The 16,654-nt window shown below is 41.0% G+C and overlaps 1 protein-coding gene across 16 annotated transcripts in view; it reads right to left on the bottom strand.

The window, feature by feature from the left end:
* MLLT10 (MLLT10 histone lysine methyltransferase DOT1L cofactor) overlaps positions 1–16,654 on the bottom strand; it is a 242,830-nt gene that overhangs the window by 142,638 nt on the left and 83,538 nt on the right. For 13 of the 16 annotated variants that reach the window (XM_059660745.1, XM_059660730.1, XM_059660719.1 and 10 more), the window contains 3 exons: positions 12,670–12,773; positions 10,407–10,500; positions 8,315–8,410 (listed from right to left, as the gene is read on the bottom strand). The exons of 2 other annotated variants lie outside the window; for them this stretch is intronic. In XM_059660745.1, coding sequence (XP_059516728.1) covers positions 8,315–8,410; positions 10,407–10,500; positions 12,670–12,773 — 294 coding nt within the window. The remainder of the gene's footprint in view (positions 1–8,314; positions 8,411–10,406; positions 10,501–12,669; positions 12,774–16,654) is intronic. One more of the 16 variants, XM_059660742.1, reaches the window with a different exon arrangement.

Genomic DNA, 16,654 nt, shown 5'->3' with positions numbered 1-16,654 from the left:
CCCCAGTGGGGGGTGTGCAGGAGGCAGCTGATCAATGTTTCTCTCTCATCAATGGTTCTAACTCTCTATCCCTCTCCCTTCCTCTCTGTAAAAAATCAATAAAATATATATTTTTTTAAAAATTAAATTAGCCGAAACCGGTTTGGCTCAGTGGATAGAGCGTCGGCCTGCGGACTGAAGGGTCCCAGGTTCGATTCCGGTCAAGGGCATGTACCTGGGTTGCAGGCACATCCCCCAGTGGGGGGTGTGCAGGAGGCAGCTGATCGATGTTTCTCTCTCATCGATGTTTCTGGCTCTCTATCTCTCTCCCTTCCTCTCTGTAAAAAATCAATAAAATATATTTTTAAAAAAAATAAAATAAAATAAAAATTAAATTAAATTAAAATAAAAAATAAAAAGATAGAGCAGTAATGACAACTCTGATTGAGAGTTTTCTGAAGGCCACAGCAGTAGCCCAGTTCTCTTCCAAGAAATAAATAGTCCTAAACAAAAGGAAGTCCAGTCCATCTTTGAATTCACAAAACACTAACCAAAAAACCTATTTCCCACAAAGCCCAACCACACCTTAACAGTGTTTATATTAGCAATAGCTCCTTTATTTGTTGCCAACTATCTATAATAATAAAAGTGTAATATGCTAATTAGACCGGACATCCTTCTGGATGACCTTCTAGACAACTTTCTGGACGAAGCCAGAGCTGCGAGGGAAGCCAGTGCCAGCAGCCGGGGGAAGGAAGGCCTACTCTCACATGAATTTTGTGTATCAGGCCACTAGTCTATCCTATATAATAAAGGGGTGATATGCAAATTAACCTTCACGCCCTCACAAGATGGCTGCCTATGACCAGGCTGGCAGGGGGTGTCAGTGAGGGATGACCAAACCAATGAACAAGCAGGCTGCGGGGGGCGGGGGGGGGGGGGTGGGTGTGAGGAGCCAATATAGGGTTAAGCCTCGGACTGACCTGTTGGCAAAGTCACAAACAAGTCTTCTTCTGAATCTTAACCCAATCCAAGAGGTGGCCGCTGATTTACATGCGCTGTCATTTACAAAATAAAAATGGGGGAATGTGCCGGAAGCCGGTCCACCCTTGCTGCTTGACACAGTTGCTGCAGGGAAGAAACATCTACACAGCTTATGTTTCAAGAGACCTGGCGTATATGGCACATGTTTGCTCCCCCTCTTAGCGCTATGTGTTTTAAACAGGACCACCTCCCCGAGAACAAGATTAAAATCAACAGAACTAGATAGAGACAGGATTTTTGGCAAAGGTCAGATAAGAAACGAGGAACTGTAGAACGTTACCCAAAACATACCATTATGTGATTATAGAGGCATGCTTATAGGATCAAATGGTATAAATACAGATGTAACAGGACAATAAAGAGAGAACCTAGCTATGATGATTAACTGAACGCAGTCTCCGTGTCCTTCATTCTTCGCCGACTCTGTCCACACCTTTGGGAATCCCTGGACCTGCTGGGGCTGGACCCCAACGGGGGGGGGGGGGGGAGGTGAAAGGTGACCAGGCTGACAGGGGAGGCAGTTGGGGGCGACCAGGCCGGCAGGGAGGGCAGTAAGAGGTGACCAGGCTGGTGAGGGAGAGGGGGGGGAGTTAGGGGCGACCAGGCTGGCGGGGGGGGAGGTGCAGTTGGGGGTGACCACGCCGCAGGGGGGACAGTTGGGGGCGATTAGGCTGGCAGGAGGGGCCGTGAGGGGCGACTAGGCCGGCGGGGGGGAGGGGGGCTAGTTAGGGGGGATCAGGCCAGCACAGAGTCAGTGAGGGGCGATCAGGCCAGCGGGGCAGTTAGGGGTGACCAGGCAGGCAGGCAAGCGATTAGGAGCCAGCAGTCCAGGATTGTGAGAGGGATGTTCGACTGCTGTATCAGGCCCAATCCCAGGGATCGGTCCTAAACCGGCAGTCGGACATCCCCTGAGGGGTCCCGGATTGGAGGATGCAGGCTGGGCTGAGGGGACCCCCCCCACACTCGTACACAAATTTCATGCACTGGGCCTCTAGTGCGTGTGTGTGTGTGTGTGTGTGTATGGCTAAGTGACCATCCGACTGTCCGGTAGGTATGACGCACACTGATCACCAGGGGACAGATGCTCAACATAGGAGCTGCCGAGCTGCAGTGACTTGGCAGCAGTGGTTCTCGGGTGACTCACCCCAGAACCAGAGAGGAGGAAGCCCAATTCCTCGCAAGGTCTTACAATTGGGTTATGTTCTTGCTGGGGCACTACTGGCCCTGAATCTGATTTACTGCACACTTGCATTTGTGTCCCACACCCTGTACGACAGCAACTTTGCAGAATGCCCTCTTGCACTCCGGGATCCCTTGGGGGATGTCAGAGAGCCCGTTTCTGCCTGATCCCCGCAGGCCAGGCCGAGGGACCCCACTCACTCTGCAGATGCCCTTCGAGCCAAGCCGCCCCAGGTGTGGCCAGGGAGGGTCCGCGGGAGGTTGGCTCCAGGGTGTGTCTGGCCTCATCTTGCCCAGTCCCAGCCCACTGGCCACCTTCTAATAAATTTTCTTTCGGTGTGCACAAATCCGTGCACTGGGCCACTAGTCCTATATAATAAAACCCTAATATGCAAATCAACCAAACGGCGGAACGACTGGAGAAACAACCAGTCACTATGATGCACACTGACCACTGGGGGGCAGATGCTCAACGCAGGAGCTGCCCCTGACTGGGGGAAGCTTGGCAGCTCCTGCACTGAGCGTCTACCCCCCAAGAGGAAGGCGACCGGTGGTGGTGATCAGAAGGCAGGGCCAGCCAGCGGGGGCCCCCCAATCGTCCCACCCGCCAGTCACCCCACAGATGGCCCTGATCGCCAGCCAGGCCTAGGGACCCTACCCTATATATTGGGAACAGTCTCTAAGATTTAAAAATAAAAACCTGGTAAGGTTACTCTAACACTGAAAAAAACAGGATGATGCACTGATGACATGCATGGACTCTGGCTTGCACATTTTGTGGTCAGCCCTGATCCTGACACTTACAACTGTTTGACAAAGCCAATTACTTAACTTCTCTTTGCTTCAGTTTTTCCACCCATAAGATGGGGAAAATGGTACTACTGCCTCAATAGGATTATGTTATGTACTACTTTTTATAATCAGGGCAAAAAAATGTAGCTGCCCATACAACAGCAAGATGCCTTTCACCTGTATAAAAGTATGGTCACTGGTACATGCAGCATCCTGGATTACAAGAGGGATGTCCAACTGCCAGTTTAGGCCCGACATCCCCCGAGGGGTCCCAGATTGCGAGAGGGCACAGGCCGGACTGAGGGAACCTCCCCACTCCCCTGTGCACGAATTTTGTGCAGCGGGCCTCTGGTTAACAATAATATGGAAGTAGGGGCAAGTAAAGGGGGTGGGATCGAGGATGGGTGTAAATAAATCTCTCTAGCTATAGTAACGCGCCCCCCCCCCGCCCCAGCTCTTGTCAATCTCATAAGAAATATTTGAAGCAAAGCAAGTGAATTTATTAAGAATACAATTGGCATATAGGACAAGTGGACAACGCAGCTAGTCTAAGTGCCCTCACCTGGTGGAGGTTTAGGGGGTTCTACACTTTTCTGTCTACAGGTTTCAAGGTTCCTCTGCCAGATATATTGGGTTGAACAGACTAAATTTCAAGGTCCCTTTTTTACTTCGTTGTGGCTTTTCCCAGAGTTTATAAGAACATCTGGCAATTTTATCTTCACAAGTCCCAAGACTGCTGACTTCTCTGTTTAGTGGATGAGATAAAACTCTCCCTTCTTTTCCCTTTCCCCTCCTCCTGCCTTAGTGGTTTATCTTTTCTGCCTAACATCCCCCAAGTGATATTTGTCTTTGGGTTTAGCTAGCCCAAATGGCATTAATTGGGTCTTTGTTCTGTATTTTCTCAGGCCAGGGTTATGGAAGAGAGGTATTAACCATTTGCTCTCAAGTGTCCTTGTTTGGGGAAGATAAGTTCTTTATCTTAACTTATCACTGCAAGCTGCCCAAACTGTTTGACCTTGTTTAATTTTGTCTCAGTTTCCCCATTTCACTTGCTCAGAAATCTTCCTAATTTCTTACTATCCTGCCACAGGAGACAGATGGATTTCTAGCATATCTAATTGGAACTGAGTGCATGTCCATACACTACATAGTCATTAATGGTGAGTTGGCTGTAAGATGTAAGAATAGTATTACATTTTTGATACATTATGGATTAGTTACCATTGATGAGTGGGAAAAGGGTGACTCTAAGGATCAAATGAATTGGTGCAAGATTAACTCTATGTAATAAATAACCACTGATTTCTAAATAATGACCTACAACTTAGCCTTTAGAAAAACGTTATTTCTGAAGCTGGAAGCCTCCCAATAAAACCACATATATATGATGTGCCTCTCCAATTCCTAACCCTTGCCCACATTTCATTCTATGGCAGTACTATGTAAACATAAGGCTGAAAAGAAAATTCTATTTTACAATAAACATTACCTCTTGAATTACACTCTTCCTGTAACTTTAAGTCATTTCAAAAATGTACTTTGGTTCCTTTAAAAATATGTCAATTTCTCAATTTTTACAGAAACTGTCCCTTATTCAAAGTCATATGTCACTATTAACTTTTCTTATGTCCTTGCTGACATTTCAGTTAATATCTATCCAATATTAATATATCCTGGGTCACACAAAAATTCTCTAAAAAGCAAAGGTTACATATTTTATTATTTCATTATAATTATATAAAAGGTTAATTTATAAATTATTTCACTTTTAAATAAGGGATTTGGATAGCACAATATTTAGTATTAAATATTTCTTATCATTGCTTACTTAAAATTTAATATATTTTAAAATATGTGCCAGGCCCAGCCAGGTGGCTCATTCGTTGGAGCGTTGTCCTATACACCAAAAAGGTTGCGGGTTCGATCCCCAGTCAGGGAACTAACATCAAATAGTCTCTAACATCAAATTTTTTCAGCTATATTATCATGTAACATCATAACATAATAAAAAGTTCCTTCCCAAATATTACCAAGGCAAGCAAACAAGTCTAACATTAACTTTATAGTATATTTACCACAAATTAGATTATCAGAAAATCTTAGTTATTACAAAATAAAATGCACAAATGAATTTTAAGTTTGATTAACAAAACCAAGTTGTAGTAAATTTATATATGCTAAAAGTACAATTCAAATATCATTTGCATACTAATGAATGCCAATTGCTAAAATTTAAAGCTAAATAAGTTTCACTAAATACAATGTTTTTTACTTAAGTATTCAACAACTGCAAAAATTTTCATAGAATAAAAAATCTAATTCATTCCTAGAGCATAAAAAAAATGATTACTAAATAAAGTCATCAGCCCTGGGATTTATTAAACACTATACCACATTTAATAATTGTCCATTAAGAATACCATGACAGGGTATATATTAAGAAAAATATAATCATTTTTTTTTCTTCACAATTTATAATGAGCCCTACCTAAGAAGCCCATGTTCGTGGATTTAAAAGCTTAAATAAAATCTGAGAGTGCTTCTTACTAAAACTGCTAATTAAATCAAGTCTGCCATTCTTCCGTCAGTAATCCAAACAACAGACAGCAAGACAAAGCCCAACTATTGTCACTATCACAAAACCACCTCACTAAAGAAGTGAAAATTAATACGTATACTTACTGCCTAAGACATATAAAAATTTTTATAAACCTAACCAGTTCTCTAAAGGTGAATATAAAGTTATAATTATTATTTAACTCATAATTGCAGTATTAATCTAAAAATTTTAAACTTGAGCTTTTAAAATATTTACCTTAAAAAAACCACAAACATAAATTCAAACCAAATTTGTTTTAAAGTAGCATTAGCTTTTTAATCACCTTCCTGATCTCAAGTATTTACAAACATGAAAATGTTACCTGACTTAGCTTTTAACACAATCTGACAAGTATGTTCCAAACTGGTTGCATAAACTGGTTAAAAGTTTTCCTGTGTTGGCAATATATCCAATGAATGATTCTACAGTCCTTACTAGTTTACTCTTAGCCTTTAAAATAAGTGAAAATGTAAGCAGAAAATAGGTAAGTAAGAGGATGACAGTGGTACTAGGCAAACTTTTGATTAAAAGACAAAATAGTCTCAAACAAATGGTTTGGCATTTGGCCATTTAAAAAATAATAAACAATTAATACCAGTGGGGAAAAAAAAGTCAAGAATATACAGAACTTCCTCCCTAGCAGGTTTGGCTGAGTGGATAGAGTGTCAGCCTGCGGAATGAAGGTTTCCTGGTTCGATTCCAGAATAGGGCACATGCCCAGGTTACAGGTTCAATCCCCAGTAGGGGATGTGCAGGAAGCAGCCAATCAATGATTCTCATCATTGATCTCTCCCCCCATCTCCCTTTTGCTCTGAAATTAAAAAAAAAAAAAAGAATATATAGAACTTCCAAATTGTTCTATCATGAAGAAAAAAGCTGATTAGATTTTTACTTACATTCATCCTATATAATAAAAGCCTAATATGCTAAGTGTCCGGTTGGCCAGTCAGCCGTTCAACCAACCAAAGCGTAATATGCTGATATGCTAAGGCCGCTCAACCTCTCACTATGACATGCACTGACCACCAAGGGACAGACGCTCCGACCAGCAGGTTAGCTTACTGCTAGGGTCCGGCAAATAGGGACTGAGTGAGCCTGGCCAGACACGCCCTGGAACCCTCCCGCAGTCCCTCTCTGGCTGGCCAACTTCCTGTGTCCCTCCCCAGCCCAGATCGAGCACCAGTGGGGTCCCTCGACCTGGCCTGCGCCCCCTTGCAATCTGGGACCCCTCGGGGGATGTTGGAGAGCCAGTTTCATTCAGCCCGATGGCAAAACGACCAGTCGCTATGACGCGCACTGGTCACCAGGAGGCAGATGCTCAACACACGATCTGCTCCCTGGTGGTCAGTGTGCTCCCATAGGGGGAGTGCCGCTCAGCCAGAAGCCAGGCTCACAGCTGACAAGTGTAGCAGCAGTGGCAGGAGCCTCTCCCACCTCCTCGGCAGTGCTAAAGATGTCCGACTGCCAGCTTCCAACTGTCCGACTGTCCGACCCCATGGGGAGCGGGCCTAAGCTATTAGTCAGACACCCCCAAGGGCTCCCAAACTGCGAGAATGCGCAGGCCGGGCTGAGGGAGCACCCCCCTGCCCCGCCCACCGAGTGCACGATTTCGTGCACCAGGCCTCCAGTGTATAATAATAAAAGCATAATATGCAAATCGACCAAACAATCAAACAGCTGAGCAACTGTCCTGACAACCTTCCAGACGACCATGCTATGACACACACTGGCACCGGGCCAGCAAGGTGATTGGTTGGGGGGCCCTGCCATCACCTCACGATCGCCCCGCAGAGGGTGGCCCAGGCCACCCTCTGCAGGGCAATTGATTGCGGAGCCCCGACCAGATGAGTGGGGCCTCCCTCTGCTGGGTGATCGATCATGGGGGATCATCCCAAAGAGGAAGGCCCAGGCTACCTGGACGGCGGCCACAGAGAGTGGCCCAGGCCACCCAGCTGGCAGTGCTGCGGCGGGTGGGCGGGGCCTCCCTCTACAGGGAAATTGATCTAGTGGCCCTGCAATCAATCGCTCCACCCAGGCCACCAGCCAGCACACTGTGACAGGTGTGCAGGGCCAGCCAGCAATCACCCCACAGAAGGAGGCCCAGGCTAGCCAAGCAATCACACCTGACGCCTATCACCTGCAGAGGGAGGCGACCAGTGGGGGGTTGAGGGTGGGGGGCAGTGCTGCACAGATGGCAAGCAGTGGCAGTGGCAGGGGAGGGGGCCAGCTGCTGGCGGCCAGGGGAAAGAAAGTACCAATAGGTCATGATCATCGGCCAGGCCTAGGGACCCTACCCAAGGGGTTCTGGATTGCAAGAGGACACAGGCCGGGCTGAGGGACACTCTCCCCCACCCACTGTGCACGAATTTTGTGCACTGGGCCTCTAGTGTGAAATAATCAGTTAATAATATGTAGCAATAAACTATTATTGCTTAAGTCACGTAAAGATTTCACAATATGATCACAGTAACACATTCAAGAAATCCCTCTCATGTTTTCAATCAAGTTGTATTTCAAATTTTCAGCTAAATGGGTACAACTATATTCACAAATATGGCATTATTTTAGACCTAACTCTTTGACTTAAAATTCTATATTAATAAAAAATTTCAGTATTTCATTGTCTACATTCAGCTATCGAGAACTTAATTTTATCTAACAAAGGAAAAAAAATCTATTAAGTCGATGTGCTACATATTTAGCAACAACAAATCCACTTACTTTTTTCTCTTTCTCATGATGTTTATCCTGAGAGTGAGAGGAAGAATCACTTAAACTTTGATCATATGACCTATTAGATCCCCGTTTGCTCTTTTTCTAAAAAAGAAAATATATATACATATATGTATATGTATATAAAAATTTTTAAATAATCTTTTTGTTAGGGTTAAACCAATTCAAGTGTGAAATATTTCAAAATGTCTACTGAAGATAAAATGTCTCACTATTTTAAATCACATAATCTGTTTACACACCCTCCATTATATTACCTATTAAATTATAAAGAAAAATCTAAACTTAAATTTAACATTAATGCCATATTTTTGTACATTTACTAAAATGTGTGAAGACTATTTTCAAACAAGCAGTAGCTTATTTGTCACTTTATCACAAAACCACTCATTAAAGAAATCGAGTATAATTTTCAATTTCTGCTTTAAAAAAGTTTCAACCAAAATTGAAAATGCCATATTGAAGAAGGATGCCAAGACTAGAAGAAAAGAAAATATTTGAAGAGTTACTTTATGCCTCTAGGAAAAGCAAAAAGCCTTTTGATCTCAAAAGTATTAAGGCATTACAGCTTTCTAAAAAACTTGTTTCTGCAGTTAAGAAAAAAAAATTAAAGAAAATGTCAGTAACAGACCCACGCATTTTTCAAAGCATTGTTAAAAGTATTACACGTTTCTGTTTAAAGTATTTACACAACTTCATAATAAAGTACGGTGAGGGTTATTTGAGGTATTTAAAACTTGGTGGTACCATAATTATTTACACTATATAAAAATGACTATAAAAGGTGCTCAAATTCTATATAAATATAGACCTTATACAATCTTATTAAATTGCTAAAAAACTTTTTATTCCTCTACTAGCAAATGGAAGAACAGCATGTCAATAACTAGCATTTATATAAACTTCTATTTATATAAACTTCAAAATCCATTTTTATTATTTCTGTATTTTATCTATTTTCATCTCTCATTTAGAAAATGAAAATCCAATGCTTTTAACATTCAAGAAGCAAAATTTTCAATTTTACTATCTCAAAATTTCTCTTACACACTTCAGTATTCTGTCAGTCACTAAAATACATCAGTCTTCAACATCCAAAGAATATATATACATATGTATATATACTTTTAAGTATTTCATATGCATGAATCAGAATATTGAAGTTATGAGCTGTTCATTTCAAGAGAAAGGGGCCCCTAATAATATTATTTAGAAGGAAGGAAGAAAGGGAGGGAGGGAGGAAGGGAGGAAGGAAGGAGGGAAGGGAGTCCCAACCACAAGGGAAAGGTAATAATAGAATTTTTTTTAATTTTTTAAAAAGACACTAAAGAAAAACAAAGAAGCCTGAAACTTCAGTGTGTGTGTGTGTGTGTATGTGTGTGTGTGTGTGTGTGTGTATATATATATATATATATATATATATGACTGTTATCAATGACAACTGAGAAATAGACACTTGAGACATTAAAGAAATTCTATCCTTCAAAGGACGTGAACACAAAATAGTTAACAGGTAATCAAATACTACGTAGTCACCCATGCTATTATGTAACAAAAAAGACTGACCAAATCTAAAATATTCCCCGAAGTTGTACTTAAATATAGTTAATTAAGATCTTTAACTAAGAAGTCACAAAGCAGCCTTATTTTAGTTTTACTATCTCCTAGTAAGTAAATGTATATATAAAAATAAATAGTAATATAGCAAAAAAAAATGAGAAGTGATAGAGAATCATAAAATGTATATAAATAAGTGTTAAAACCAAATTAAATGAAAATAGTATTGAGTTATAGTGTTCTTTAAACATGTGCTTTTTCTACTAAATGTATACCAACATTTACTATTAACTATCAATATATGTTTTAAATTAGAATTTTAGAATAGTCACCTTTATAAATGAACTGAAACAAAGCAAAATCTTTTAAAATTAATAGATCTTTTCATCCCCAGTGAAGAGCATGCTAAGCAAACCTAATCTCAAGCAAAAATCAAAGGAAAAGGAATAGCTATTATGCCCTTTTAAAAAGAGTCAACTCTTGTCAAAACTAATCACTTAGCATTTTAATATTAAATTCTTACCAGCTTACTAAAATGGTATTTACAGTAGCCACAGTATTGGACATTATCTGCACCATTCCCTTCTTCTTCACAAAGTAGTCCAGCAAACTGAGCACTGAAAACAAAAGCCAACTTATATCAATAACATTTCAAACCACAATATATACACAAATTGAAATTAACTTCAAAGAATGTAAGACTTGTAAGACCTTAAATCTCTTAAGAGAAAAAGGGAAGATAAAAGTACGCTTACCCCAACATGTAGTTGATTTTAAGTTGTATTTATGGTTTAATATATACTTTTCACCCATCTCTAACAAAGATGAAGAGTTATACATGTTTTACATCACAAAAGAGACAATTAATTCTTTAAGAACCACTCCGAGGCCCCAATAATTAACACTTGATTTTACTTTTTCAATCTGTACCAGAGGTACAACTGGAAAAGCAAGGCCTCTAAGGGGCTGAAATGACATGTGATAGTATTTGCCCATGGATAAAGATTACATACTGTTAGAAGGAAAATGCTTCAAGTCATAGCACAGTATAGTAGTAGGCAAGAAAAACATAAGCTGTGTTCTTCAATCAAAAACAATTGAAGAAAAGGAATTGAAACCTAAAGTTATGATATTTATATATTTTCAAAATACAAAGTGCTAAAGTTTATAATCATCATCTTCTCAATTTAATCTCCCACTTTTAGCATTCCAAAATTACAATATTAGTATATATCTCATTCCCAAAAAGTCAACTTTCATCATTGGAAAATTAAGTACAGTATTAAGAGAATTTATAAAGACCAAAAATGTTTTCCATTCCCCCAAATAATCTAAAATAGATTTCATAAATCCACACAGTAAAGAGTTTAGGAAATAAGGTATACACCTATATTGACTATTAAATATAGACTGATTCTTAAAATTAGTAGGTAAATAGATTCTTTGCAGACTTTTATTTTTAACTGGTTTATTATATTGAATATTTTAGGATAATTTTTGCTCTTGAAATTTTATGCTGAAAAACCATTTACACTTAAAAGGGTAATATGCTAATTAGACCGGACATCCTTCCAGAAAAGGCCACGGTGGAAGGGGCCGAGACAGAGGTGGTTAGGCATGATAAGGCCGACAGGAGAGAGCAGTTAGGGGGATCAGGACGGCAGGGGAGAGCAGTTAGAGGATCAGGCCAGCAGGCAGAGGCGGTTAGGGTCAATCAGGCAGGCAGGGGTCCTGGATAGGAAAGGGTGCAGGCCGGGCTGAGGGACACCCCACCACACCCACCATGCACGAATTTCATGCACCAGGACTCTAGTCCTATATAATAAAAGCCTAGTAGGCTAAGTGTCCAGTCATCTGTTCAAACAAAGCATAATATGCTAATGATATGCTAAGGCCACTCAAGTGGTTGCTATGACGTGCACTGGCCACCAGAGGGCAGACAGTCAACCAGTCGACCAGTCAATATGACGTGCACTGACCACAAGGGGGCAGACACCCCGACTGGTAGGTTAGCTTGCTGCTGGGGTCTGGCAGATCAGGACTGAGCGAGATGGGCCGGACACACCCTGGAGCCCTCCCGTGGTCCCTCCCCAGCTGGCCAACTCCCCGTTTCCCTCCCCGGCCCCAATCGTGCACCAGTGGGGTCCCTTGGCCTGGCCTACGCCCTCTTGCAATCCAGGACCCCTCAGGGATGTCAGAGAGCCGGTTCTGACCCAATCCCACAGGCCAGGCTGAGGGACCCCACTGGTGCACGAATCCATGTACTGGGCCTCTGGACCTTCTGGAATGACCTTCCGGAATGACCAGTGGGCCGGGGATGGGGCCGAGGCAGCAGCCAGGGCTGCTGCAAGGGCCGAGCCCCTTGCACGAATTTCATGTATTGGGGCTCTAGTAATAATAATGATGATGATGGCAACTGCTTTTTTTCGGCCTTAAAGCAAAGACAGCAAAGAAATGCTACTATCATTCATTAAATCCTTTCTGGCACTGCACTAAGAGTACCAACATCAGTTCTTTTAATCATAATAACAAATGAAAGGGTAGGTAACTAAAACTAATATTTTAAACAAAATGAAACTGAATAAAGTACATTAGAACCAGCGTCCATCTACTGAAAATTCACTCTGGTAAGTTCAATTATTAGAATTATCTTTATTACAAGTAAGTAAATATAAACATAAAAACTATCCCAATAAAATTTACTGTAAATAATATTTGGGCATATAACTAAATCTTTCATTTACAAGGTATTCCTCATTTCTGTACAATGATGAAAACATACTTACCATGTCACATGGAAAGCCTGTCTACATCCATGTTTATTACATGTCATACAAGCACCAGTGGCTGCTTTGCTTTCTCTTCCTTGTTCATCACAAATGTAGCAAGTCTTAGGATACAGAAACAAAAACAAAAATAAAACAAAACCTTACATGAGCTTGAAGGAACTGAAAATATTCAGAAGTCAAGATCATGGTTTACTATCTAATCTACTTTACTTCTAAACATGAATTCATTTTTTCTGACAGTAACCTAATTTTTACAAACAGTACAAATATGAAAACATAAACAAGGACATATAAGTAGACCTAGAATTTCAGAAAGGGTTTTTATCTCCAACTCAAAAACCCTGCAAGATAATAATCTTCACAGGCCTGAGACCAAAGACCAAAACACAGCCTTACCACATCTTGTTCTTAAAACCTCCTCAAAATATTCAGATTCCTGTTAAAAAGCTGTAAAAAAAGGTTTTGCCCTTCCTTTCTTCTGGAAGTAAGCACATCTAAAGGAGTTTGACAGAGGTAGTTGGGAGCTAAGAGATGAAACACAGTCCTATGTGAGTGAGCAAGGTTTAGGCCATTCCAACTATCCACCAGAATCTTTAGCTATGAAGGTCAGAGATGCCCCCAAGAGATATCAGCCAATGAACAGTCCTAGCAACTCTGGCATCGATCTGTTTCCTTTTCCCAAATGAAAATAGCTGATAGACGGTACCACTTTTCATGAAAGACTGAATTATATAAATGGCAATCTACAAGCATCTGTATAATGAATAAAATAATCAGCTAAATAGAAGTTGTATATAAAAAAATGTTTACATATACACAGGTGATAAACGTCTCAAATGAGACCAATTTCTGAACAATAATAAGGTATAACATAGCCAACTTCAATAGGATCACATGAATTTTTAGAGCTAGAGAGATTTCCCCACTATGTACTGTGGTACCAAATAACCATTCAACAATATTTACCAAAATAGCCTAGTATCTAGTCATGTAAATGAATATCAAATCCTGTTGAAAAATATGGATTCATACTAAACTGAATTACAAAAATTATTTTATACCTATAAAAAGTCCCGAGTTACAATGAAAGAATTAAACATACGTTCTTAGTCTAAAAATGATCAAGAAGATTAAAAAAGGAAAGGACAGAGCTGACTAAAATAGTAACATTTTAGATAGTGAAATTCTGAGAAAATATACAAATAGGCCTCAAAAGAAAAATATCTTGGTAACTTCCAAAGAGCTGACAGTGAGAAGATACCATCATTTCACCATTCTAAAATTACAATGGGTCTTTATAAAAAAAAAAAAAAACAAACAGGAAATACAATGTCCAGGCTACTAGAATGGCAGAGTGAAGAGCTCCATGGATCTTTTCCCTACTTAATTAACTATTTCACAGGTGAAAAACAGCACTCTGAAGTCTCTAAAAATTATCCTAAAGACATACAACCAATAGAGAAAATTTTATCCAAGAAAATCTACTAAATTTCAATAAGAACAGTTTCTGTGACATTTGAGCCATGATCTGCTCCCATCAACACCACCCCACCTCCACACACAGAGCTAGATTCCTGTGATATAAGGTCCCTTCTGTTGAGTGTGATTAAGATGAGGGCTTCCTTTCACCCCAGCTCCTAGTCTAAGGCTACCAGTATAAATTTACCCGAGGAAGGCCAGGTCTCCAGTGACTCTCATCCTACACATTTCTGGTAGCTCCCACTCATAAATTCCCACCTACAAGAGGCCAAGAATCCTGAGGTCCTATCATCCCTTCCCCCGCTTGCTAGTAGAATGGACAGGCTAGGAGGGATAAGCAGCCAGCGGTTATTATCCCCTTTCCTCCTAGCACCCTGTCAAACTACAGGTGACTCTTGTGGAGAAGCAGGGTGCTGTCCTATCCCCAGTTCCAGCTCCAGAGCAGTACTGCAGAGGTTCTGCCCTGTGCATCTTAAGAACAAATAACTCAGCAGCTCTGCCTGAGAGGACTGACATTTGGGACAGACCTTAGAGAAGTTCAGAACTAAGGGCTCAGTCAAAAACACTTAGGTAGTGACCAATTAAGATAGAACTACCAGCTCCAGCCAGAAGGTTAGCAAATAAGGGCCCTCCTAGATCACACTCCTATCTGGGGGTCCAAAAGGCTATGTATATGAACTAGGTTGCACCCAATCAGGAGAAATTGAAATGGGATTTGGGGCAAATTTAAAAGCATTTCCTAAAGCCACAAAATTACACAAAAAGGCTCAAGGGGCTTTTGTACAACCTATGATCAAAAACTGGCTGAACAATAAGTTACTCTAAAGGTAACTCCTAAGAATTCAGACTTAAAAATAAAATCACGCTCACACCTGATGGTCTAAAGACTGTGTGCATGCTCAAGACTGCATGTTCTCAAAAAGGACTGAAAAGAGAACCTTGGGGATGATCTCCTTGGAAAATAAATCTAAGTCACACACACACACATGAAATGACCAAAGGACTAAAATCTAACTAGCTAAGGGTGTTCAAGCACAATCTTTGACTAATAAGTGGTTGATGCTGACCCAAAGGCAACGTAAGAAGTCAGGCTTGAAAAAAACAAAAAACCCTTGCAGAGTGGCTAAGTTGGTTGGAGTGTACACCAAAGCGTGGAGGGTTCAATTCCTGGTCAGGAAATATACCTAAGTTATGGGTTCAATCCCCAGTAGGGATATATATGGGAGGCAACCAATCAATGTGCAGATGGTGAGCTACTATGGGTTGGACTGTGTCTCCTTCAAAAAGTTACGTGAAGTCCTAATAAACCACCAGTGCCTTAGGTGTGATTTCATTTGGAAATCGGGTAATTGCAGGGTTAACTGGTTAACATTAGGTCATTGTGGGGTACAGTGGGCCCTTAATCCAATATAACTAGTGTCCTTATAGGAAGATGGCCATATAACACAGAGACAAAGGAAGAACACCATGAGGATGAAGGCAGAGATTGAGGTGATACATCTACAAGACAAGAAATGACCGGGGGAAAAAAAAGAAAGAAAGAAATGACCAGGATTCTCAGCCATCACCAGAAGCTAGAAGAGAGGCATGAAACAAATTCTCTTTCAGAGTTTTCAGAAGAAACCAACCCTGTCAATGTCTGCATTTGAGAATTCTAGCATCCATAACTTTGAAAGAATAAATTTCTGTTGTTTTAAACCACCCAGTTTGTGGTACTTTTGTTACAGCAGCCCTAGAAAATTAATACAGAAGCTGTATAAAAAGTTGGCTATGATTTGGTAATGTTTTGGAGTTAGGTGATCAATGTGTGTGTGAGGGGAGAGGGTGGTTTCATTATATTATTTTAAACATGACAATTTATAAAACAGTTAAAAATAAACAAAAGAAACAATGTTATAATAAAAATTAAAACTTCACAAAAGCAGAAGTAAGCAAATTAGAAAACATTTGAACAATAAAATTAGAAATAAACTCACAAAATGTTCAAAGGTAAAAAAATCCCTATCAAATTTTTATTTTTTAAATTTTTTTAATATACTTTATTGATTTTTTACAGAGAAGAAGGGAGAGGGATAGAGAATTAGAAACATCGATGAGAGAGAAACATCAATCAGCTGCCTCCTGCACACCTCCTACTGCGGATGTGCCCACAAGCAAGGTACATGCCCTTGACTAGAATCAAACCGGGTGGCCTCGTGGCTCCGCTGATCCCAGTGCTGGGAGGCATATTACCCTTTTACTATATAGAATAGAGGCCTGGTGCACGGGTGGGGGCCGGCTCATTTGCCCTGAAGGGTGTCCTGGATCAGGGTGGGGGTCCCCACTGGGGTGCCTGGCCAGCCTGGATGAGGGGATGATGGCTGTTTGCAGCTGGTCACACACCCTTCAGGGTGGGGGTCCCCACTGGGGTGCCTGGCCAGTCTGGGTGAGGGGCTGAGGGCTGTTTTCAGGCTGGCGGGTCACTGAAGCTTCCAACCGCTCCTTTTTTTCTTTTTTTATTCTG

Source organism: Myotis daubentonii, chromosome 1, assembly GCF_963259705.1.
Source record: "Myotis daubentonii chromosome 1, mMyoDau2.1, whole genome shotgun sequence".
In the NCBI taxonomy this organism is placed as follows: domain Eukaryota; kingdom Metazoa; phylum Chordata; class Mammalia; order Chiroptera; family Vespertilionidae; genus Myotis; species Myotis daubentonii.
The sequence above is the reverse complement of the archived record's forward strand: the minus strand, read 5'-3'. Positions and strand labels throughout refer to the sequence as shown.